This window comes from Salvelinus alpinus, chromosome 1 (assembly GCF_045679555.1).
Source record: "Salvelinus alpinus chromosome 1, SLU_Salpinus.1, whole genome shotgun sequence".
In the NCBI taxonomy this organism is placed as follows: domain Eukaryota; kingdom Metazoa; phylum Chordata; class Actinopteri; order Salmoniformes; family Salmonidae; genus Salvelinus; species Salvelinus alpinus.
The window spans coordinates 44,291,875-44,318,372 of record NC_092086.1 but is presented as its reverse complement, the minus strand read 5'-3'; the positions used below and the strand labels follow the sequence as shown (position 1 = coordinate 44,318,372).

The 26,498-nt window shown below is 46.3% G+C and overlaps 1 protein-coding gene across 3 annotated transcripts in view; it reads right to left on the bottom strand.

Annotated features, from left to right (window-relative positions):
• The window catches only part of LOC139577165 (serine/threonine-protein kinase WNK4-like), a 76,815-nt gene that overhangs the window by 19,192 nt on the left and 31,125 nt on the right, over positions 1-26,498 (bottom strand). For all 3 annotated transcript variants that reach the window (XM_071404068.1, XM_071404059.1, XM_071404079.1), the window contains exons 2-7: positions 22,662-22,834; positions 21,732-21,952; positions 20,183-20,340; positions 2,171-2,259; positions 1,193-1,412; positions 622-1,036 (exon numbers count right to left, since the gene is read on the bottom strand). In XM_071404068.1, coding sequence (XP_071260169.1) covers positions 622-1,036; positions 1,193-1,412; positions 2,171-2,259; positions 20,183-20,340; positions 21,732-21,952; positions 22,662-22,834 — 1,276 coding nt within the window. The remainder of the gene's footprint in view (positions 1-621; positions 1,037-1,192; positions 1,413-2,170; positions 2,260-20,182; positions 20,341-21,731; positions 21,953-22,661; positions 22,835-26,498) is intronic.

Here is a 26,498-nt window from a genome sequence, read left to right as displayed (position 1 = left end):
ACAGAGGCACAACTGCAAAAGATTAGTCTACTTAAGAGATATATAAAAAACACATGGGATCTACACAGGGCTATGTAGCACGTGCCCTAGGCAAAGTCTGTTGAGCCAACAGTTTCCAATACACCCTCCACTGATACCCCTTTAGCTGTACAGATATAAGGAAAACCGTGGGCCCATGCACACACAGTGCAGCTGTGATACTGTAATACCGAATCCAGGGCATGAGCATGTCAGCAATGAATGTTTGAAGCATGTTTTGGCTAAACCTTCCACATATATCAGCGAGTATGTGCCTCAGGTACTAATCTTGAAGGTTGTGTGAGAAGGCTCGACTGTACATGCTGTCTGTGGGCAAATGTGTAGCTTCAGGAGCTCAGCTATGAAACGACACAAGGTTGGGATAAATGTCTCTGCTATATATAACCATGTGATTGCACTATAGTGCAGCGGTTCTCAAACCTCTCCTCGGGGACGACCAGCCACTCCAGAGCTAGCACACCTGATTCAACTTGTTAACAAATCATCAAGCCCTTGAATAGATTAATCAGTTGAGCTAGTTCACGTCCGAGGGTCCCCGAAGGAGAGGTTTGAGAACCACTGGTATAGTGAGTGTATCCTTACATGTGGCAGAGGAGTAGCTGGCGTGTCTGATGTTGTAGTGCAGCCGCTGGTCTGCCTCCTGCTCCTCCGTCTCTGCTGTGAAGCTGGCGTTTATCCCCGAATCCACCGAGCCGTTAGCCACGGACATCACCGGCCTCGACACCGTCGGAGTGGGAGGACTCTGGTCAAGGGGTGACGAGACAAGGGCGGGGTTGGGCGGTTTGATGGGAAGGGCTATTTGAGGTTTGGGGGTGGGCGGTTCTGGCTCAGGGGCCAACTCTGGTTCTTCCTCAATGACAGTTTCCTGTTGTTGGCGCAAGGCCTCCTCGGCTATCCGGCGCTGCTTCTCCCGCTGCCGCTTGATGGCGGTGGCGCGGTCCCGGATGGCTTTGGCCACCAGCTTGTAGTCTGCCTCACAGACGAAGCCCAGCACCACCTAGGGAGAGGGGGGAGAGGATGAGGGAGAGGGAAGGAAAGGGGGGTGAGGGAGAAGATTAGGAAGAGGGAGGGGGGAGGGTGAGAGCAATCAGTGAACTTGACACTTGAGATCCACAAAATGTGAAAGGGGTACGGAAATCCATCAACAACCCACCATCTCCTGGGCCACCTCCTCGGGTACATCCTTGTAGAGTTCAAACAGGAACTCGATGGCGTTGTTGTCCTTGTACTTCCCATGCAGCTTCTTGGTGTCGTCCATACGCAGCCACAGCTTCAGGCCAGACTTCACCGTGTCGTCCTCCTCCGCCAGCTCAACATGGACGCCATTGTTCTCCTTGAAGAAGGTGTGTTCCAGCAGGTCTTGGATGGTGTACCTGGAGAGGCCACTGTTTTCTTAGTTCTATAATCCATTGGATATTACTGTATTTTCGCAGTCTGTTCTTTTTATAGTCATTAACTAAACATAAAAACAACAGTATTTAACTATAGGTGGGTGGATGTGGTGAGTTAGACTCTGTGCCACTTTAGACTATTGACACACAGCCAAAGGAGAGAGATGGATAGGTGTGTAATGTAATGTGCCCCCCTATTTAACAGCAGGTCAGGTATCATCTCATTAGAACCCCAGGGGGCCTGAAACCTGACACCGTTAACGATGGTCGATGTGTGTGTCACCCAGTTCCCTCGCCATAGTAATGTGGCAACATTTGAATTATGTATGTCTGAAGTCGTTTCTCACTGTTAGCTCACAACATCATTCGATCAATGCTTTGAAAGAGAATGAGAAATTAGAAAAGCTCATTTAATCATAAAACTGTTCTCGTCAGGGCATTTACGCAGTTGTTGGCTGAGACTGATACAATTTATTTTGTTCCAATGTCAGTGCCCTTAGATTAATGTTGGAGAGAGAGCGACAAAGAGTCTAGACAAACTAGCCTGACAGGTATAATATCCTTTGTCTAGGAGGAACAAAACTGTCTGTCTAATGTTTTTCACACATTAAGAATACACACACACACACACTTCGATCTAGAATCTATCCAACATTTGATACCACACCCCCGCAGTGACAGACTGAATGCGGATGTCTGAGGTAAGGTGAGTAAAGAGAATTCCTATCTGATTACTCTACCTCTGGTCTGTATTTATGCGGATGCATCCCTCTATGATCTCTTTCAACTCAGGGACTTTTACTTTGAAGAAGCTGTCCGGCTTAATTCCCTGTGAGGAGAAAGAAGGAGGGGAAAAGAGGAACGGTTAAATATGTCACCGACGTCAATCACTCCACCATTTGGGAGAGGAGAGGACTGACGCAGGCAGAAGGACCCCTGAAGCAGAGTATGTGAGCAGAGCGGAGTTGGAGCAGAGCAGGGAGTGGAGCGTGCCCAATTTGACTGGAGTGAGGAGCGAGATTCCCAAAGGCTGGAGCGTCGGCCTTCGCGCCCGTTCCAGTAGAGCTCACTTCACGAGCTCAGGGCATGCCTGGCCCAGCATGCATTTGTAGTCTACTTGGGTGCTGCTATAACCCCTTGCTTTAGCTACTGTCATGGAGTTCCCTAAATATTTTAATAAAGAAACACACAGGTGCAAAATCAAGGTGACTTACAAAGATGAGGACCAAGAGCAAGAGAGGGAGTGTGGTGATGTAGTGTCCACAACTAAAGAATCATTGTGGAATCTGAAAATACAAATTTCCCGAAAGCATGATGGTGTAGGCTACTTACTACATGCATATGCTAAAAGAAAGGAATGAGGTGGATAGCTAATTAAGTGTGTCACTGTAGCAAAGTATTTCTAAAATAATAATCTGATCTCTTAAAGGATTCCTTCATTTTTGTTCCATTATCTATACAATAGGCCATAATTGATTTTGGCCCAATAGGCCTGGCATATTCCAACTTTCAAGGAACTTTCTGTTTTGATTGGGTTATTTTGCATAAAAACATCCGTGCCCAGCCAGGCAAGAGTATCCATAGTCAAGATCCCACAAATCACAATGGGGAAATGGCTACCTAAATATGATCCCCAATCAGAGACAACGATAACCAGCTGCCTCTGATTGGGAACCATACCAGGCCAACATAGATATATAATTCCCCTAGATAACCTACCCTTAATCACACCCCGACCTAACCAACATAGAGAATAAACAGCTCTCTGTGGTCAGGGCGTGACAGTACCCCCCCCCCCCCCCCAAGGTGCGGACTCCGACCGCAAAACCTGACTCAATAGGGGAGGGTCCGGGTGGGCATCTACCGTCGGGGGCGGCTCCGGTGCGGGGCGAAGTACCCACTCCGCTCGTGGATACGTCATCGGAGGAACCGGACCGTGGATTGTCGCCGGAGGCACCGGACCGTGGATCATCGCCGGGGACTCTGGACCATAGATCGTCTCAGGAGGTTCCGGACTGTGGACCGTCTCAGGAGGTTCCGGACTGTGGACCGTCTCAGGAGGTTCCGGACTGTGGACCGTCTCAGGAAGTTCCGGACTGTGGAACGTCTCAGGAGGTTCCAGACTGTGGACCGTCACAGGAGGTTCCGGACTGTGAAACGTCGCCGGAAGCTCTGGACTGTGAAACGTCGCCGGAAGCTCTGGACTGGGAACTGTCGACGGAAGCTCTGGACTGGGAACTGTCGCCGGAAGCTCTGGACTGGGAACTGTCGCCGGAAGCTCTGGACTGGGAACTGTCGCTGGAAGCTCTGGACTGGGAACTGTCGCCGGAAGCTCTGGACTGGGAACTGTCGCCGGAAGCTCTGGACTGGGAACTGTCGCCGGAAGCTTGGTGCGTGGGGCCGGCACTGGTGGTACCGGGCTGGTGACACACACCTCAGGACGAGCATGAGGAGCAGGCACAGGACGTACTGGCCTGTGGAGGCGCACTGGAGGTCTAGAGCGTAGAGCTTGCACAACCCGTCCTGGCTGGATGTTCACTTTAGCCCGGCAAGTGCGGGGCGCTGGCACAGGACGCACTGGGCTGTGAAGGCGCACTGGAAACACAGTGCGTAGAGCCGGCGCAGGATATCGTGGTCCGAGGAGGCATACTGGAGACCAGGAGCGCTGAGCCGGCACAACCCGTCCTGGGTGGATGCTCATTTTCGCACGGCAAGTGCGGAGAGCTGGCACCGAGCGCACCAGGCTGTGAATGCGCACTGGAGACACAGTGCGTATCACCGCATAACATGGTGCCTGAACGGTCACACGCTCCTTAAAGGAGTACGGGGAGTTGGCTCTGGTCTGAAACCTGGCTCCGCCAACCACCCCGTGTGCCCTCCCCCCAAAAAATCTGGGCGCTGCCTCTCGTGCTTGCGTCGTGGTTGCGAACCCTGGAGTTGTCGTTGATCGTCCTTCGCTGCCTCCGCCTGCTTCCATGGCAGGGTCTTGTATCTCTCCAATACTTCCTCCCAAGTCCAGGCTATTCTCTCCTCAACGTCCTCCAAAGACCAGAATGCCATCTCCTCCCGGGCACGCTGCTTGGTCCAGTTGAGGTGGGATTTTCTGTCACGATCGTCGATGGAAGGATCGGACCAAGGTACAGCGTGGTAGGCGTACATTTTAATTTATTAAATGAATCCCGAAAAAACAACAGAAACGTAACGTCTAGTAGAGCTAAACAGCACAGTACCAAAAACAAGATCCCACAAACTACAGGTGGAAAAAGGCTGCCTAAGTATGATCCCCAATCAGAGACAACGATAGACAGCTGCCTCTGATTGGGAACCATACCCGGCCAACAAAGAAATAGAAAACATAGATTGCCCACCCTAGTCACACCTTGACCTAACCAAATAGAGAATTAAAAGGATCTCTAAGGTCAGGGCGTGACAGTCATGCATAAGAACAGTCCTTAGCCGTGGAATATTTGCCATATATCACACCTCCTCGTGCCTTATTGCTTAAGTAAGTCACAGCCTATGTAGGCAATTTATAGACTATAATTATTTAGTACAACGAAATGTTGTTTAAATGCTGAGCGCTTAATGTCCCTGACTCCCTACCAGCCTTGTGTGTCGTCACATTCGCAAATGGTTCACAATTTATTTCTTTGTAGCTATAGCCTTGAAATAATACAGCCTAAATAATCATTTTTGTTCCTTCTTAGTCTCTGCCTGGCGCCTGACCTATTTAGAGTGTTAATATGCTGTTTAATATGACATGTTGCCTATTTGAAATGATGAGCGCTTCTTACATTCACCTTTTCATGTTTATTAAAATACTTTTCATTCAAATCATATCAAATCATATCAAATGTATTGCTCACATACACTTGTTTAGCAGATGTTATTGCGGGTGTAGCGAAATGCTTGTATATGGTTTGGTTTCAATACTTCAAAACCAAATGGTAGGTTCAGGTAGCCACAAAAATAGATGGGTGTTGGTTAAATTGTGATTTTAATGAATGGAGCGAATTTGGAGAGGCAGTTTTTTTTTCTGTGAGAAAAAGAGGTTTTTAGTGGAGCGGTTGGAAAGTACGTGGAGTGCCGAAGCGGTGCACAAGCACTGCTCCATGAGCGATGAGCGGGATAGCCAACCGCTCAACTCCGCTCACCTACTCTGTCCTAAAGGAGCCAGTGTGATACGGGAGTGAGGAGTGAGGGACAATGTGGAGATTATTCCCTAGCCTTCCCTACACCACTATGATGGATGGAATACTTTATAAGTGTGTCTCTATGCTTCAGAGACACAGTAGATGTACATCCTCTATTCACATTGGTAGATCTCCTGGGGAGAATACCTTTAAATATGAAATATATATATTATAAATGTCTAAATGGAGTTAAAGGTTTCGTTGTTATCAGTAACTTTAGGTCGTGATGTCATTGGTAACAGTTGCCCGGACACCCTGCCCAGGGGCACAATGTCAAAAAACAAGGTGTTCCCGTCAGAGACATTCTCTGTGGGCCATCGTCATAGAGTTCAGACATAATGGAGCATGCACACAAACAAACACGAACAAACGCACGCACCAACACACACACAAAGAGGAGGGTTTGACTGTGTTCCAACTCGTTCACTGTTAAGTTTCTCTCTACAGCCAGTTAGAACTAAAGTTCAAATGTGGTGAGAGAGTGGTGGTGTGTGTAAGAGTATTGCGGTGCTAGCCTGTTAGCTAATGGTTTTGTACACAAACACTCAGGTCATGATACATAATGTCCAAACCCATCGAGAGCATGCAGGTCTGTGTGGGTGCAGAGCACTGAGTACTAACTACCATGTGGTTTCCTAAAGGGCAGTCAGCTCATAGGTCATGTTTATTTGGTTTAGACACAAATGTTCAGTGACATAATACAAAATGTACAAAACCATCTAGAGGATAGTGATGGGTATAACAGGTGTCCATACAGTAGCTGTCGTGACCGGATACAAATAGAGCGAGACTTCCTATGGGGCTGTTAGCTAATAGCTAACGTAGCGTGAGCATGAATACCAAGCAGCAGTCAGATACTCACTACATAGTAGCCTTAGCATGTGTGGCGGTGAATACAATGACTGGGTTACACAGGTAAATGGGATACTTCCTGTAATGCTGTGTGTTAATGCTTAGAGGTGATGCATGGCCAATATGCTCTTTAGGTTTATGAGGTAACTATCACCAGACACAGCGCCGGGATTTCCGGTAGGGTGAGTAAAACAACCAACAGGGCTGTGTCCTACTGAACAATATGCATGAACAAACACATTCACACACTATAAAGCCAATGTCACACACAGAACCACACGCGTATACAGACACGGCCACATCACTAGACCACAGGTCTTTTCTGTGAAAGTATGGGAAACATGGTGTGGGTGGAAAGAGGATAAACGCTTCAAGAAGAGGTTTTACCACAAGAAACGATTGAGTCATTCTCCCCTTTGAAGCTTCATGAACAGAACACGCAAGTGTAGCGGAGGAGATTAACACATTTCATTGAGGTGATAAGACTCCCCGACAGAGGAAAATACCACTATTTCACAGTCTGTCGCCTCCATGGCCTCCACAGATTAAACAAGGCCTGGAGGGTCAAGGTCTGGAGTTACTGAGCGGAAAAGCAAGGTTAACCTCCTCCATGTAAAATGTACGAGGCGGAAACAACAAGATGATGGCAACAAGATACGAAATGGGAAGCCTGGTCCGCGTTTATCACACACACACACACACACACACACACACACACACACACACACACACACACACACACACACACACACACACACACACACACACACACACACACACACACACACACACACACACACACACACACACACACACACACACACACACACACACACACACACACATAAATCGTTTAACACAGAGCACAGAGGGTGAGCGGAGTTGATCACAAGGTTTTCAGCAAAAGGAACCTGTCTGCACAAAGTGAGTGATGTAATGCAGCTTGTTTTTATTACATAACTCCTCAAAAAAAGACCATAAAAACGATGTGACATTATATTGGATTAAAGAACACAGTGGCAAATTTGTGGAGGAACTTTAAGTTGCTCAACCGGTTCCATGTGACGAATAGGGTGAAATACGTAGCAGTAAAAATAAAATATTGGAGAGGACCAGTGTGATTTGAAAAATTTGTTTTTCCCCCGGTGGTGACGAAATGCTCTTCTCCTCTTTTCCCACTAAAGTGAGGGGAGGCAGCGGGACTTACTAACGGAAAATGGACTCTATCGAATTCTCTGGTGTTATCCGAGCAGATAATTGCAGCGTAAGAGAAAAGGGAAGGGAAAAGACATAATAACAAAACAAACAAGACATTCTAAGCAACAAAAATGTAGAGAAAAAAAAGCTAAATGATGTCCGTCTTAATGGCTGATATGAAAACCATCTGAAGACATGAATAAACCCTTCAGTCTTTAGAGAGGCTTAGGGAGGAGTCACAGAGCCTGCTCTGTACAGTGGCTTTTGTTGGTCGGTGACATCAGCATCTAACACAAACAAACAGTGACCTTGTGTAATGAGATGAAAAGACTCCATTTTCCATTGTGCTATAGCTTCTTGACTTCTAGCACTCAGAAAGCCCTTTGAAAAATGGCTTGATGTGGATGCTTTAATCTTCTCACGTAAAATAAATAAATGACGATCAAATTGAAAATGTTTCCCATGGAAATACTATGACTTGATGACTGAAGTTTTATGAGCAGACCACTGCAAAAGTTCTTGCGCTACTGGCCTTTTTAATACAAAGCTTACAGGCTGGCTCCCTGCTGCTAAAACAAGGGTATAATGCTAGTGGTTCTGAGATCAAAACTAGAGTAGAACCATAATCTAACTCAGTCAGGGAAACGTATGTACATGTATGAAACATGTGTGGGAGGATATGGGCCACAGGTCTGTGTACACGTGTACACGCGTGTTCCTTATAACATGATTCAATCACACAGACGGATAGAAATGAGACAGAGAGAGAGAGACAGAAAGAGAGATAGACAAAGAGAGAGACAGAGAGAGAGAGAAAGAGACGGGGAGAGCAAGAGAGAGAGAGCGAAAGAGACAGAGAGAGACAGAGAGAGAGACAGAGAGAGACAGAGCGAGAGAGACAGGGAGAGCAAGAGAGAGAGACAGAGAGAGACAGACAGAGAGAGAGACAGGGAGAGCAAGAGAGAGAGAGACAGAGAGAGACAGACAGAGAGAGAGACAGAGAGACAGAGAGAGAGACAGAGAGAGAGAGAGAGAGACAAAGAGAGAGAGACAGGGATAGCAAGAGAGCGAGACAGACAGAGAGACCACTAAAACAGCGAGTTTGCCTGAGACGGAAAGCATTACTTGTGTGAACTACACGGCTACTCTAATTATGCACACATGCATAAATGTGCACACACAGAGACAGAGAGAGAGAGAGACCGAGACTGACAGACATAAAGAGAGAGATAGAGAGAGACAGAAAGAGAGAGAGACAGACAGAGAGAGACATAGATAGAGAGATAGAGAGAGACAGAGAGAAAGAGAGAGAGAGAGAGAGAGTGAGACAGGGGAGGTAGAGACAGAGATGCACTTTTTCCTCTACTGTGAGAAATACTCCAAAATAAGATTATCTTTAAAAAAAAATCTCAATCAATTCCCAACCTCCGTGCATTTACCAACAACATAAACATTTACATTTAAGTCATAAAGCTGGGAATTATTCCGGTTGAGGGAGAAACCGCAAATATTACTGCCAGATATGTATATGACTGCCATAGTCTGAGGGACATCCCATGACCATTAATTGTATGTACTATTATTATTACTACTGAAATTAACTGTATTTTATTATCCTCATTGCATTGCACTGTATTTACTGAAATGCTGTACAACTATACTGCTTTGGCAATACCTACCAATTGTATTTCATGCCAATAAAGCAATCTGAATTTGAGAGAGAGAAACGTAGAGACTGAGACAGAGAGAGACAGAGACAGAGACAGAGAGACAGTGAGAGTGTAACGGCTTTCTTCCTGGGATGAAGGAGAGGACCAAAACGCAGCGCGGCTAGTGTTCAACATGATTAATAAAGAATAATAACGTGAACACTACAAGCTACAAAACAATAAATGTGAAAACCGAAAACAGTCCTATCTGGTGCAGAGCACAAAGACAGGAAACAATCACCCACAAACCAACAGTGCAAACAGGCTACCTTAAAATGGTTCCCAATCAGAGAAGCCTCTGATTGAGAACCATATTAGGCCAAACAACAAACCCAACATAGAAACACAAAACATAGAATGATCACCCAGCTCACGTCATGACCAACTAAACAAAGGAAATAAGGTCAGGAACGTGACAGAGAGAGACAGTGAGAGAGAAAGCGAGAGAGAGTGAGAGAGACAGAGAAAGAGAGAGAAAGCGAGAGAGAGTGAGACAGCTAAACTGAAAAAGAGAGAGATGGCGTGACAGAGAGAGAGACAGCGAGACAGACAGAGAGAGACAGTGAGACAGAGAGAGACAGCGAGACAGAAAGAGAGAGACAGAAAGACAGCGAGAGAGAAAGAGACAGCGAGAGAGACAGTGAGAGAGACAGCGAGACAGACAGAGAGAGACAGCGAGACAGACAGAGACAGCGAGACAGAGAGAGAGACAGCAAAACACAGAGAGAGAGACAGCAAGAGAGAGAGACAACGAGACAGACAGAGAGAGACAGTGAGACAGAAAGAAACAGGGAGACAAAGAAAGAGAGACAGTGAGTAAGAGACAGCGAGACAGAGAGAGAGAGGGACAGCGAGACAGAGAGAGAGAGAGAGACAGCGAGACAGAGACAGCGAGTAAGAGACAGCGAGACAGAGAGAGACAGCGAGACAGAGACAGCGAGAGAGCAGGCGAGACAGAGAGAGAGACAGCGAGACAGACAGAGAGAGCGAGACAGACATAGAGAGACAGCGACAAAGAGAAAGACATCGAGTAAGAGACAGCGAGACAGAGAGAGACATCGAGACAGAGAGAGAGACAGCAAGACAGAGAGAGAGACAATGAGACAAAGAGAGAGATAGCGAGACAGAAAGAGAGAGACAGCGAGACAGAGAGAGACAGCGAGACAAAGTGAGAGACAGCGAGACAGAGAGAGACAGCAAGACAGCGAGAGAGAGACAGCGAGACAGTCAAGGACCATATCACCTCCACCCTACCTCACACCCTAGACGCACTCCAATTTGCTTACCGCCCCAATAAGTCCACAGACGACGCAATCTCAATCACACTGCACACTGCCCTAACCCATCTGGACAAGAGGAATACCTATGTAAGAATGCTGTTCATCGACTACAGCTCAGCATTTAACACCAAACTCGTCATTAAGCTCGAGACCCTGGGTCTCGACCCCGCCCTGTGCAACTGGGTCCTGGACTTCCTGACGGGCTTCCCCCAGGTGGTGAGGGTAGGTAACAACATCTCCACCCCGCTGATCCTCAACACTGGGGCTCCACAAGGGTGCGTTCTCAGTCCTCTCCTGTACTCCCTGTTCACCTACGACTGCGTGGCCATGCACGCCTCCAACTCAATCATCAAGTTTGCAGACGACACTACAGTGGTAGGCTTGATTACCAACAACGACGAGACGGCCTACAGGGAGGAGGTGAGGGCCCACGGAGTGTGGTGTCAGGAAAATAATAATAATAATAATAATGTCAACAAAACAAAGGAGATGATTGTGGACTTCAGGAAACAGCAGAGGGAGCAGCCCCCTATCCACATCGATGGGACAATAGTGGAGAAGGTGGAAAGTTTTAAGTCCCTCGGCGTACACATCACGGACAAACTGAAATGGTCCACCCACACAGACAGCGTGGTGAAGAAGGCGCAGCAGTGCCTCTTCAACCTCAGGAGGCTGAAGAAATTCGGTTTGTCACCAAAAACACTCACAAACTTCTACAGATGCACAATCGAGAGCATCCTGTCGGGCTGTATCACCGCCTGGTACGGCAACTGCTCCGCCCACAACCGTAAGGTTCTGCAGAGGGTAGTGAGGTCTGCACAACGCATCACTGGGGGCAAACTACCTGCCCTCCAGGACACCTACACCACCCGATGTCACAGGAAGGCCAAAAAGATCATCAAGGACCACCCGAGCCACTGCCTGTTCACCCCGCTATCATCCAGAAGATGAGGTCAGTACAGGTGCATCAAAGCTGGGACCGAGAGACTGAAAAACAGCTTCTATCTCAAGGTAATCAGACTGTTAAACAGCCATCACTAACATTTATTTTTATTTTTTTTATTTCACCTTTATTTAACCAGGTAGGCTAGTTGAGAACAAGTTCTCATTTGCAACTGCGACCTGGCCAAGATAAAGCATAGCAGTGTGAACAGACAACACAGAGTTACACATGGAGTAAACAATAAACAAGTCAATAACATGGTAGAAAAAAAGAGAATCTATATACAATGTGTGCAAAAGGCATGAGGTAGGCAATAAATCGAATAATTATAATTTAGCAGATTAACACTGGAGTGATAAATCATCAGATGATCATGTGCAAGAAGAGATACTGGTGTGCAAAAGAGCAGAAAAGTAAATAAATAAAAGCAGTATGGGGGGTGAGGTAGGTAAATTGGGTGGGTAGTTTACAGATGGACTATGTACAGCTGCAGCGATCGGTTAGCTGCTCGGATAGCAGATTTTTAAAGTTGTTGAGGGAGATAAAAGTCTCCAACTTCAGAGATTTTTGCAATTCGTTCCAGTCGCAGGCAGCAGAGAACTGGAAGGAAAGGCGTCCAAATGAGGTTTTGGCTTTAGGGATGATCAGTGAGATACACCTGCTGGAGCGCGTGTTGCGGGTGGGTGTAGCCATCGTGACCAGTGAACTGAGACATTAAGTGGCTGCTGCCAACTACTGACTCAACTCTAGCCACTTTAATAATGGAAAAATGTATGTGTATAAGGTAGTTGTTGTGAAATTGTTAGGTTAGATTACTGAGATATTACAGTGAGAGACAGCGAGACAGAGGGAGAAACAGTGAGAAAGAGAGAGATAGCAAGACAGAGAGAGAGAGACAGCGAGACAGAGAGAGACAGCGAGACAAAGAGAGAGATAGCGAGACAGAAAGAGAGAGACAGAGAGAGAGAGACAGTGAGACAAAGAGACAAAGAGAGACAGCGAGACAGACAGAGAGAGACAGCGAGACAGACAGAGAGTGACAGCGAGACAAAGAGAGAGATAGCGAGACAGAGAGAGAGAGACAGCGAGACAGAGAACGAGACCAAGAGAGACAGCGAGACACAGAGAGAGACAGCGAGACAGACAGAGAGTGACAGCGAGACAGAGAGAGAAACAGCGAAACAGAGAGAGAGACAGTGAAACAGAGAGTGAAACAGCAAGACAGAGAGAGAGAGACGGCAAGACAGAGAGCGAGACAGAGAGAGAGAGACAGCGAGACAGAGAGAGAGAGCTCCGTTTATGTTTGTTTCTCACAATCTTATTCTTTTCTCTTTGAGAGGGGTCTTTGTATTTTGAATTTGTATTTATTAGGGATCACCATTAGCTGTTGCCAACGCAGCAGTTACTCTTCCTGGGGTCCAAACACATTAAGGCACTTACATTACATATAAAACAAAAGATAAAACAGTACAACATTTTTACAATGTAAGTGTGTGTAGAGTACGTGTGTTAGTATGGTTTGCCTTGGGAGATGACCACTAAAACAGGGATATCTATGTCAATTATAACACCCTAATTAAGTTCTCTATTCTTTATGTCTCTCTTCATCTCACCAATCTCCCTCCTCCCTCTCTTTGTCACTGGAAACAAGCGCTGAAACATAATAACCGACTAACCGGTGCCCTGCACATTGACTTGTACCGGTACCTCCAGTACATAGCCTCGCTATTTATATTTTACTGCTGCTCTTTAATTATTATTTTTTTGAATTTTTGACATATCTATTTTTTACTTGACACTTATTATTTTCTTAAAACTGCATTGTTGGTTAAGTAAGTAAGCATTTAACTGTAAGGTCTACACCTGTTGTATTCGGCGCATTTGACAAATAAAATTTGATTTGATTTGATTTCAAACACAATCAGCATGAATAGAACATTTCTGGATCAGCGGCAGATCCTTTAACACCCCCACACCACAAACACACACACAGAGAAAGGAAGTGCGTCAGAGCTCCTTATTGCCTGATGTGTGTTCGGTGTGTGTGGGCAGAAAGGAGGGACAGTGATGGTGTGGTGGCGTCCATGGCTCTGCTAGCTCTGCTGGCTCTGCTAGCTACCCAGCAGTGGAGTAGAGGGGTAGAGGAGGGGCTGTGGAGTTACAAAATCTACACAACACTGGCTGGTTGGGAGGCAGAAAATAGAAGAGGCTAGAGAGGGCCAGCCCAGGGGTGGTGGAGAGAGGGCCAGCCCAGGGGTGGTGGAGAGAGGGCCAGCGCAGGGGTGGTGGAGAGAGGGCCAGCGCAGGGGTGGTGGAGAGAGGGCCAGCGCAGGGGTGGTGGAGAGAGGGCCAGCCCAGGGGTGGTGGAGAGAGGGCCAGCGCAGGGGTGGTGGAGAGAGGGCCAGCGCAGGGGTGGTGGAGAGAGGGCCAGCGCAGGGGTGGTGGAGAGAGGGCCAGCGCAGGGGTGGTGGAGAGAGGGCCAGCGCAGGGGTGGCGGAGAGAGGGCCAGCGCAGGGGTGGCGGAGAGAGGGCCAGCCCAGGGGTGGTGGAGAGAGGGCCAGCGCAGGGGTGGTGGAGAGAGGGCCAGCGCAGGGGTGGCGGAGAGAGGGCCAGCGCAGGGGTGGCGGAGAGAGGGCCAGCCCAGGGGTGGTGGAGAGAGGGCCAGCGCAGGGGTGGTGGAGAGAGGGCCAGCGCAGGGGTGGTGGAGAGAGGGCCAGCCCAGAGGTGGTGGAGAGAGGGCATGGCCAGGGGTGTCTGTTCCCTCACACCCTCACTTTCTCACTAAAAAGGGAAACAGGCAATGTACCCCCATAGCAGCACAGGAGGGTTTTGGTGTTGTGAGCAGTACGTAGGAAGTTGGCAATGTACGGATTAGTCTGACTCTCCCATTGCCTTTAATTGGCCCTCAAGATGTCATTGCATGGAGTCAGATCATGTTCAATAAGGGGAAAGGGGGATACCTAATCAGTTGTACAACTGAATGCATTCAACTGAAATGTGTCTTCTGCATTTAACCCAACCCGTCTGAATCAAGGCATGGTAAGACCTTGTTCACCCCATAGTTGGACCCCATGTTGAAAACAATATGACTGCCACTCAGTGAAGACTGTGCGCTTAGGTATGGGGCTTCAGGCAATGACTTTCAATCACACCTCCCATTACTGTGATGTAAACGTCACCATACCACACAGACCTACTGAAATCACACAAGCCTCTTAGCTTTATCCTCTTAGCAATTGTTCCAGAAAGGTCAATGAATGGCTCAGTGGCGCTTGAGATCTACTCATTTGATTCAACAAGATTCATCACAGAGGTGACTCTCGCCATTCAGTCATTTGTTACTCATTGGACAATTGATAGAGGAGGGAGGGTTAGACGGCTGGTAGCCATGTTAACTACACACTCTGCTGCCAGAGTGTGTAGCTGCCAGGAACTCCTGTTCGTTGAAGCCTTCATTAAACCCTGGTGACTTATTGTTTAATGGTAATATGTTGTGTGGGGGAACAACAAAGGTTCCTGGAATTCCTAGAATCCTACAATGCAATTTTCTCCTTACCATGTGAAATCACAAAGGTGTTGAGGTTGTTGGTAGGATCAATGGGAATGTATAATATTCTGTATTCTGCACATTGAATGAACATACACTATATTTGCAAAAGTATGTGGACACACCCCTTCAAATTAGTGGATTCGGCTATTTCAGCCACACCTATTGCTGACAGGTATATAAAATCGAGCACATAGCCATGCAATCTCCATAGGAAACATTTGCAGTTGAATGGCCTTCCTGAAGAGTTAAGTGACTTTCAACCTGGCACCGTCATAGGATGCCACCTTTCCAACAAATCAGTTTGTCAAATTTCTACCCTGCTAGAGCTGCCCTGTCAACTGTAACTGTTGTTATTGTGAAGTGGAAACATCTAGGAGCAACACCGGCTCAGCCACGAAGTGGTAGGCCACACAAGCTCAAAGAACGGGACCGCCGAGTGCTGAAGTGTGTAGAAATCGTATGTCCTCGGTTGCAACACTCACTACCGAGTTCCAAACTGCCTCTGGAAGCAACGTCAGCACAATAATTGTTCATCGGGAGCTTCATGAAATGGGTTTCCATGGCTGAGCAGCAGCACACAAGCCTGAGATCACCATGCGCAATACCAAGCCTCGGCTGGAGTGGTGTAAAACTTGCCGTCACTGGACTCTGGAGCAGTGGAAATGCGTTCTCTGTGATGAAACACTTCACCATCTGGCAGTACGACGGACGATTCTGGGTTTGGCGAATGCCTAGTGCCAACTGTAAAGTTTGGTGGAGGAGGAATAATGGTTTGAGGCTGTTTTTCATGGGTCGGGCTAGGCCCCTTAGTTCCAGTGAAAGTAAATCTTAACGTTACAGCATACAATGACATTCTAGACGATTCTGTGCTTCTAACTTTGTGGCAACAGTTTGGACAATGCCCTCGTGCGCAAAGCGAGGTCCATACAGAAATGGTTTGTCAAGATCAGTGTGGAAGAACTTGACTAGCCTGTACAGAGCCCTGACCTCAACCCCATCAAACACCTTTTGGAATGAATTGGAATGCCAACAGCATGCCAGGCCTAATCGCCCAACATCAGTGCCCAACCTCACTAATGCTTTTGTGGCTGAATGGAAGCAAGTCCCTGCAGGAATGTTCCAACATCTAGTGGAAAGCCTTCCCAGAAGAGTTTCTGGATGTTATAGCAGCGAAAGGGGGACCAACTTCATATTAATACCCATGATTTTGGAATGAGATGTTCGATGAGCAGGTGTCCACATACTTTTGGTCATGTAGTGTATCTATTATTGAGTAGATAGTACACAGTCAATACATGCCTCTTTTTCAAGATAACAAAGGGGGGCATTTGGAAATAAAACTTCAGTGAGTGACTTAAGTTTGTGTACATTAACTTTTAAAATTGGGATTCCCCCCAGAAAGGATTACTGTAACCTGTATGCCACTCCTTGAGTCTACCTCTTTAAACACCTGCCTTAGTACTGTTGTCCTAGGGAAGGTCCTGTGTATCCAATTGGTACTGTACTGTATATAGCTGGCACCAGCTATCCTATCCTAGGAAGTCCCTAGGTGGCTTTACAGGTACATATCCTTAGCCAATTAGAGTACATTCTTATGAGGACCACCTTAAAATCATAGATTTTATGACGACTTTTAACAGGCCAGTAACCTCCATAGATACACCGCAGTAAACTAGTAGTACCTACTTTTTAAGAGGCGCAGCGGGCATCCGCTAACGCCTTGGTCACAAGGCTGTGTCTGTCTCCTCACACACTCAGTCAGACCACAGCACAGAGACGGCTTTGAAGAGTTGGAGGAGTGATGCTGGGCCAGTTCTGCTCACCGTATCAATGTCCTTTGTCAGCGGCGGCAACCCCTCGTCAGCTGACGCACTGGGTAATGTTCTGCTTCTGTAAGAACTTCTGTAAACTTCCAGACAAGACAGTGTTACTGTCCAAGTTAACTTGCTGTAGGTGTATTGGCTAAAGGATTTACTCTGTTATTTTTGAAAGTTACTTGGGGGCACTGTCTTGGCTTTTGTGCACCCACACACTGGCGTCATTCCGCCGCCCACACACATGCTCATACTGATACACGTTCACACACAGACACAAATACACACACACACACACACACACACACACACACACACACACACACACACACACACACACACACACACACACACACACACACACACACACACATTTCAACGAATGTGTCTGAGAATGCGCAAACACACACAATACACACTCGCACACATGCAAAACACACACACACACACACACACACAGGAATGAGGGAGGACAAAGCTTTTACACCTACTTGAAAAGGCAATGTATCTCACCTGAAGGAAACGCAAATAGGTCTTTCTGTGCAGACACCGTATAATATCTCATCTCACACGTCACACAGCACAGGGGAAACTTGAGCCATATATAATATCCACTGTTTGTCCTGTTGGTGAAGGCTACTAAACATGACAGTGATATCATTCCAGCAATAGACCACTTTGTTCCTCTTTCACCATCAGGTAAACAAAGATATACAGCTCTCCTATCATAGCATAAATATATAGCTCTGAGAAAGGGAACAAGATAATTTGATGACACAGACATTGTCATAAAATGATGTCAGGCCAAGTGTAGGAGCAGAATGGTGGCCATTTGCTGTAGTCTCAGTAATAATCTGCTATTCATTTCCTTTATAGGTCAAGCCCCATGGCTGAATTAGAACTGTGATATGTACGAAGCATGGAGATCCTTATCTGCTGAGGTCAACACAAATAAGAAACAACAGTGCAAGTAAGCATGTAAGTCTGAATACAGAGGCTGGCTGGAGAACGTCTGAATACAGAGGCTGGCTGGAGAATGTCTGAATACAGAGGCTGTCTGGAGAACGTCTCAATACAGAGGCTGGCTGGAGAACGTCTGAATACAGAGGCTGGCTGGGGAGAATGTCTGAATACAGAGGTTGGCTGGAGAATGTCTGAAATCAGTGGCTGGTTGGAGAACGTCTGAATACAGAGGCTGGCTGGAGAACGTCTGAATACAGAGGCTGGCTGGGGAGAACGTCTGGATACAGAGGCTGGCTGGGGAGAACGTCTGAATACAGAGGCTGGCTGGGGAGAACGTCTGAATAGAGAGGCTGGCTGGAGAACGTCTGAATACAGAGGCTGGCTGGGGAGAACGTCTGAATACAGAGGGTGGCTGGAGAACGTCTGAATACAGAGGCTGGCTGGGGAACGGCTGAATACAGAGGCTGGCTGGAGAGAACGTCTGAATACAGAGGCTGGCTGGGGAGAACGTCTGGATACAGAGGCTGGCTGGAGAATGTCTGAAATCAGAGGCTGGCTGGAGAACGTCTGAATACAGAGGCTGGCTGGAGAATGTCTGAAATCAGAGGCTGGCTGGAGAACGTCTGAATACAGAGGCTGGCTGGAGAATGTCTGAAATCAGAGGCTGGCTGGAGAACGTCTGAATACAGAGGCTGGCTGGAGAATGTATGAATACAGAGGCTGGCTGGGGAGAACGTCTGAATACAGAGGCTGGCTGGAGAATGTCTGAAATCAGAGGCTGGCTGGAGAACGTCTGAATACAGAGGCTGGCTGGGGAGAACGTCTGAATACAGAGGGTGGCTGGAGAACGTCTGAATACAGAGGCTGGCTGGAGAACGTCTGAATACAAAGGCTGGCTGGGGAGAACGTCTGAATACAGAGGCTGGCTGGGGAGAACGTCTGAATACAGAGGCTGGCTGGGGAGAACGTCTGAATTTAGAGGCTGGGGAAAACGTCTGAATACAGAGGCTGGCTGGGGAACGGCTGTATACAGAGGCTGGCTGGGGAGAATGTCTGAATACAGAGGCTGGCTGGAGAACGTCTGAAATCAGAGGCTGGCTGGAGAATGTCTGAAATCAGAGGCTGGCTGGAGAACGTCTGAATACAGAGGCTGGCTAGAGAATGTCTGAATACAGAGGCTGGCTGGAGAACTGATTTTGTGGTTCTGGCAGAAAACCCATAACGGAGTGAGAGCCTTGCTTCCTCAAAGCTATAACACTCCTTTGGACTCTAGCACTAAATACTGCTTATGTTGTTCCAGGGCTGTAGCGTGCTCAGACACACACACACACATACACACAGCTAACGTGGGTTCTTACTGCGTCAATCAAGTTGGAAGAGCTGCATGTAAATTAATCTACGACGTGCATGATCGTCCTTGGGGATTTCAGTTTGTTTGGCCAAATGACCGCAAAGAAATCCAGAATTGTGGAGTGGAGACAATCCAGCATTGTGGAGACGTTCCCATTCCTGCATGTGGACCTCGTTCTCCGACAAGTAAAAGACTTAAAGCATAATTCCAATTCCAGTAATTAGCAATCAAGTCCGAGCCCTTCAGCTCTTCCAAATCTGGTCGTTACGGTGCAACAACTGATTATAGCAGTGAAAGAGAGGCGTCCATTTGGTAAATACCATTATAGCTCCACAGAGACCCTGTAATTGACTCTGCTGAGGAGAAATGTCACAGCAACATTGCATAGAATGAGAGATGGTAGATTAGCATTAGTGGTGTGATAAACACTCAGTAACAGAGATAACAGGGTTGGGTACAAAGTGGGGGTTTCTATTTTAGGAGACCGGATGGGATGGAAGTGTGGCATTCACAATGAAGAGAGACCTACAAAATGCTCAATTGAGAGTATGTAATTGAGAGTGTTTTTGTGTCACATTAGTGATGCAGAGCAAGCAACTTCAAAAGAAAGACTGAGAGGGGGGTGGATAGAGAAAGAGAGAACAGCAGTTAGTTGAAAGGAACAAGAGATGATGATCCTTGCACATGTTGCACGCCTTTTGAATGCCTCTTTCCTGCTTACCTCTTCCCAGAGGCAAGCAGCACTACACTGAACAAGTGGTGCTGTCAAACTGCAAACTGCAACCAGAAAGATGGCCAAATTTCTCTTCAGATCTGACCGACATCTAGCGAAACAACAGACAAACTGAACAACATGGACTGGACACACAGAATCCACCAGAGACAGAGAAATCCACTCACACTGGTGACTTTACGGTAGATCTGGGCAGCGTTCTGGCACTCAGAGTAGGGGTACTCAGACGTGGTCATCTCAAGCATGCACATCCCAAAGGCATACACGTCCACCGCCTCATCATACTTCTCCTCGTACATCTCTGGAGCCATGAACTCAGGAGTCCCTACAGAGATGGGGGGTAGAGTGAGGTGAGGAGAGGGTTTAATGGTAGTGGTTATGAGAATGGCGCAAAATCTGGTCCTACTTCACTGACAACTGCAGTTACACTTCACAATACAGTGGCTTTATTCATTCTCCCTTTGACCACTTTGGAACAAGTAGCCAACTGTGTGCCTTGTAATACAGTGCGGAAAATGTGTATTGGCAACAAACTGTTCTGGTATTCATTTACAGTACAAGTGTATTCAAATGGAAAAAAATAATCAAGGCAGTTGTCACGACTCCCACCGAAGGTTGCTCCTCTTCCTGTTCGGGCGGCGCTCGGCGGTCGTCGTCACCGGTCTACTAGCTGCCGCCGATCCCTTTTCCCTTTTCTGTTGGTTTTGTCTTATTGGTTACACCTGTTTCTTGTTTAGGTTTTTAGTTGGGCTATTTAAGCCGGTAAGGCCCGCCTGCTCTTTGTGCGGGATTATTTTTCCTCTGTGTATGTTTGTGGTAGTGTGTTTCCCTTTGTTTTTCCTCCGGACTGGTTGGGTCCTGGTTTTGGGCCGGTCTTGTATGTGCCCCCGGTATTGGCGTGAACATTTTTCTCTGTGCCGGAATAAAACATTGTTCTGTAACTTCTGCTTCCTGCGCCTGACTCCGCACCCACTACGCCTAAAGTGCGTTTTCAGCAGTACAGAAACAATGCAGGAGGTAAACAAAAGATAAGTTATTTATTGATACAACACAAAATCTTATACTAGCGTGATAATGTAAAACAAATGTTAAACGTCTGTAGGTTTGAAGGTTCCCAAATGGGACTTAGATGACCCACACTATTAAAAAGTCACTGAGACCAAACACTGATAGCAGTGAGATAGATTAGAACATGTTGGGCAGCCGTGCTGACGTCACTACAAAGACTAGCCGTCATGCACCATGACAGTATAAATATAAACACCTAGCCAAATAAATAAACACAGTGGCCAGCCTAAAACATGGCATTGAAGGCTTTATTTACAGTTGCTCCAGTTTAAGGTCACACCACACTAAAGGGACAGCAGTACACAGGTAGCAGTGGGACTGGGACTCTATTTGACACTGAGTGATTGCCACTGGAAGGTATGATTTATTCATTGAAATATTGAATAACCGTTTTACACAATACTGCATCTCTGTAATAACATTTTAAAAAAGACATTAAAGCAAATAGCAAAGAGTAAGTGTTGTAGGTGGCAAAACGTTTTAACATCCTATATGAGGTTTCAACTATTACGTACGTCTCACTTTAAAACTTTAGTAGTATCCTACATTGAGAAATATTTAATAGTCACAAGGTCTAGAATAGAGCCCTGATGCACTCCATCATGCTGAGTGTCAGTTGAAGTGGATGTGGATAGTTGGGAGACTCACCAATGACACTCTTGGCGAACGAGGCACTCTTTAGTGTGGCCAGGCCCAGATCGCCGATCTTGACGGAGCCTGTGGGGCCGGTGATGAAGATGTTGTCACACTTGAGGTCCCTGTGGATGATGGGCGGGGTGCGGGTGTGGAGGAAGTGGAGGCCCTTCAGGATCTGGTGGCTCCAGCGCTGCAGCAGCTTCAGCTTCATCTCCTTGAACCTCTTCAGGTACCTGCAGGGTGAGGCTGATATGAGGTATACATGCGGCCTATGCAGGACTCAAACCCACAACCCTGGTGTCCAACCAACAAAGAGATTGGACCCATGGGGTACAACAGTGTAAGCAACAAGTGTTACTAAGTTACAGAGCACCACAGACCAGGGGTGCTCACACTGAATCTGAGAGCCTGTGGATGAGGTAGCATTTTCCATTCCATCTGTCTCTGGAAACAATTATCTCCTGTCATGCTCAAATTGAGAGTGACACTTAATTTCGACAGATGTTAGCCACACCAATTCAGTAGATTCACTAACATGAACAGAAAAAAGCATATCTGCTTTGAGTCTTTTGCACACCCTTTTACAAGGAGATGACGTAGGAAAATGGCACATACTTTTCCCCATCTGCTATTTACTCAGGCAGTGGGGATGGACTTAAAGGGATAGTTTGGGATTTTGGCAATGAAGAGCTTTATCTATTTTCCGAGAGTCAGATGAACTCATGGAAACCATTTTTATGTATATTCCTCCAGTATGAAGGAAGTTAAAGGTAGTTTTGTGAGCCAATGCTAACTAGCTTAGCACAAAGACTTTAAGTCTTTGGGTACAGCTAGCATACTTTCAGTCTTGGTGCTAAGCTAGTTAGCATTGGCTTGTGAAACTACCTCTAACTTCCTTCAAACTGGACGTAGATACATACAAATTGTATCCCTTTTTCTCACGTCTTGAGGGTGCCTGACGTCATGAGCTCGGTGACCAGAAGGATGCACTTGTGGCCCTTGCAGTTGTCCTTCCAGGAGTCGTAGAAGCGGACGATATTGGGGTGCTGCAGCCCCTTCAGCATCTCCACCTCCTCACTGAAACGCTGGCGCTCCACCTTCGTCAGCCTCCTCGTCTGGAGAAGGAAGAGGAGAATACATTATTATAGTGGTGAGACTGTACACATAGTAGGTTATAGAGGTACAATAGAGTAGACACAAATATAGCATTAAGAGAGGGAAGAAGGGAATACATTGTTATATACAGAAGTATTGAAAATAGAGGTAAAATGGACGAGACACAAACATACAGTATATAATACACAATGTACAGGCCAATGCTAAGTCATCTATTATGCAACGATGCAAATGTATCTAGGCCCCTCAATGTAATTATAGGGGGCTGGGTTTCATTGCATAAGGTTACACAATCATGTGAGTTTACTGCATAATACTTGCAGATGAACAGATATAGCTTTAAATATATATACAAAAATCTAGATGTGAATAGATGACGGTATTGATACAGTAGCCAGTACTCTAACTATCAGCCTGTGGTGGGAGGAGACGTAAAAGACCAGTGCCAGAGACCAAAGAGGAAAAGCTGTGCCAAGCCAGAAACCTGCCATCCCCAGCCCTCTCATGAGGCACGCATTACTCTACCCGGGGCTTGGAAACACTGACGCGTAACAGTTCTCTAATGGCACCAAGTGTTCTCTAGCTTCAATGTTGTTGGAGGGGGTTAGAGCAGAGTTTTCAGAAATCAATGCATCAATTATAGAGAAAAGGAAAGTGATTGTTTCAGAGAGGTTTAGCAGCGTGTGTTTGTTTGTGTTTCCAAAATGATGGATGGGGTTTTTACACACGACAACAGCCCCGCCGGTTGTTTTCAGCACAAAGCGACAGACGCCTCTCTCTCCCAGGAGACAAGTGCTGTAGGAGACCAACTGTCCACACTCACTCTAAAGATTACGCAACAATAAGGCGGGGATATCAGGCCAGTAGTTCTCACTGCCCTCTGCTGTCCCACTCAGAACACAGGCTGTCCTACTGCATGCCTGCTCTGTCCACAAACACCAAGCTGTCATTTTCTGTCAAGTGTCCTGATCCAGGAGCCAAGCTCACAACAACAAGGAGCACTATTGGTAGAATTTGGCACCCGGGCATCGTGACACTAACGCACAGTGACAGTGCAAAGTGGGTGCCAAAGTCAACCTGAATGAGGGCTGTCCTGTTTACAGCACACACTAGGGCCATTTTACTAAGTTCACAGAGAGCCAGGATGATGCGGGATGTCCAACGATGCCACCTAGCTTATGTAAGAGTGGCTGGTGGGGGGATGGAGGGGTGATGGGGATAGAGAGCAGGGGGTTGATTTCTTCCTTCACTGGACAACCTATTTTTGGGTTTGCCGCCTCCAGGAATGAACCCCACATAAAGAAAAACAGCTGTGTGAGGCTCCTCACTCAATCACTTCATCTCACTCTCCCCATCTCTCTAGATCTCTTTCAACCCACCAGGAACGGATTTGGTGATCAAACACCAGCCAGTGAAATTATTTAGTAGGGAGCCGTCAGAAGCAGTGAACTTACCAGCTCTAGCTCTCTGCCACCAATTCTAGTAAAAGACGGGTACTTTGATTTGCTGCAACTTTGATCTGGCTCCATCGGCAAAGTTCATGAAGATGATGTGTAAGAGTGTGTTTGAGTGTGTGTGTCTGTAACTTTCTCACTCATCATTAGTCACGATTCATTCAGGATTATCCGTAATCATGGTAGCATATTCTAATTTATAATAAAAGTGACTCCGATATGACACAATACTTTATTTACCATTCATTTCTATTGGGCACAAAATAATCTAAAACACAGCCAAAGCTAACTGCAAATGCATCCAAGTTTGTAGAGTCACAAGCTTGATGTATTCATTGTTTGTTAGGAATATGGGACCAAACATTTGACTACTTCATTTATAAGAATCTTTAGGGGTGTCAATAGTATTGACCCCTAACTTTTTGAGAAAATAAACAATTACTTGTTCAACAAAATGCATTTATCTGAGTATTGTATTAGTATAAAATAATATAATTATTGCTGATCTTTATCAAGGGTGTCAATCATTTCGGGCCCCACTATATATACATACAGGATGTGTCACGTTCCTGACCTGTTTTCCTTTGTCTTGTATTTATTTTAGTTGGTCAGGGCGTGAGTTGGGTGGGTTGGTCTATGGTTGATTTTCTATGTTGGGATTTGGTGTTCGGCCTGGTATGATTCTCAATCAGAGACAGCTGTCAATCGTTGTCCCTGATTGAGAATCATACTTAGGCAGCCTGGGTTTCACTTGTGTTTTGTGGGTGTTTGTTCCTGTGACTGTGTTTGGGCCACACAGGACTGTTTCGGGTTTGTCACGTTTGTTGGTTTTGTATTTTGAAGTGTTTTGTTGATTTTTCATTAAAATATGAACTCTAACTACTCTGCATCTTGGTCCGATCCATGCTCCTCCTCGTCTGAGGAGGAGAACGACTACGACAGCCGTTACAGGATGGCTCACTTCTTAGGAGAAATTGTACAGATCCTCTTCTGTCAGTTGTTTTCCATGGAGTTGGCTGTCAACATTGTAATGTAAAAACGTTGGGTCGCTGTCTAAGAAAAAAATGAATGGCTGTATTCATCAGAAAATGCTATTTCTGTAGTAGTGTCAAATCACTGTTCGGCTCCAAATAGAGATATGTAGAGTATACTGTAGCTTGTGGGCTGCTATGACGATCTGACCACAGACTAGCCAAACAACATTGGGTCTTATCTGCCTATAGAAAGAGGTGCACTCCGCGCCTGTTCCTGGACCTGCTAGTTTGAGTATGACTTATCTAACAGGAAACTGAGCTTTATTTTCTGTTGAAAGTGAATGGGAGCGAGGGGAGCTCACTGGCTCCATAACTCAAATAAAATACTGCTCACATTTGATTAGGACTTTCAAAGTTGTGGTTTAATATACCTACGTCCTGCTGTGCCAAACTTGACCAGGACAAAGTCAAGCTTTTAGGAGGGAAAGATCTTTAAGAACGAGAACAGTGCCCAGGAGCTATGAGAGAACGTCAGAATTCAGCCCAAAATAGGTAATAGCACTATGAGAATGTGCCTTACAGTAAGTGCCTCTGTGCCCTGGCTATAGACACTGGCTAGTGTCCACCAAAGGAACCAATACTAAGGAGAATGCTTGCTGGATTAACAGTAGCTTTGGGGAATGTTTTCTGTCAATGCATACAGAGTGGATAAAGGGTCTATGTCTGAATCATTAGCAGGAGATCAGTCCAAGTGGCTGTGGTTTCTCAGTCGTTTTTTCTTGGATGACGGTGCTGTTGAACACATTCCGGCAGAAAGATGCCAAGAGCACACAGGGTTTTTTCTGCATAGAAAAGTCTTGGCCAAACAGTAATTTTCCGTATGGAAAAACGTTTTTTTAGTGTAAACTTAAATGACTAAAACCAGATAAAAACTATGTAGAAAATATAATGAACCTTTACATGTTTTAATAAGATCATATTTGACAACTTACATTCACCAAAATAAAAGCTAGACAATCAGGGAGAATAAAAACTTCCCAAACTATGCATTCAGGAGTATTTTTGTCATGACATGGGACTCCCATTGATTTTGTTATAATATTTCAGTCACTCAGAAAGCATAAGCCATGGCAAAAAAATTATATTTAACCTTTATTTAACCAGGTAGGCTAGTTGAGAACAAGTTCTCATTTACAACTGCAACCTGGCCAAGATAAAGCAAAGCAGTGCGACAC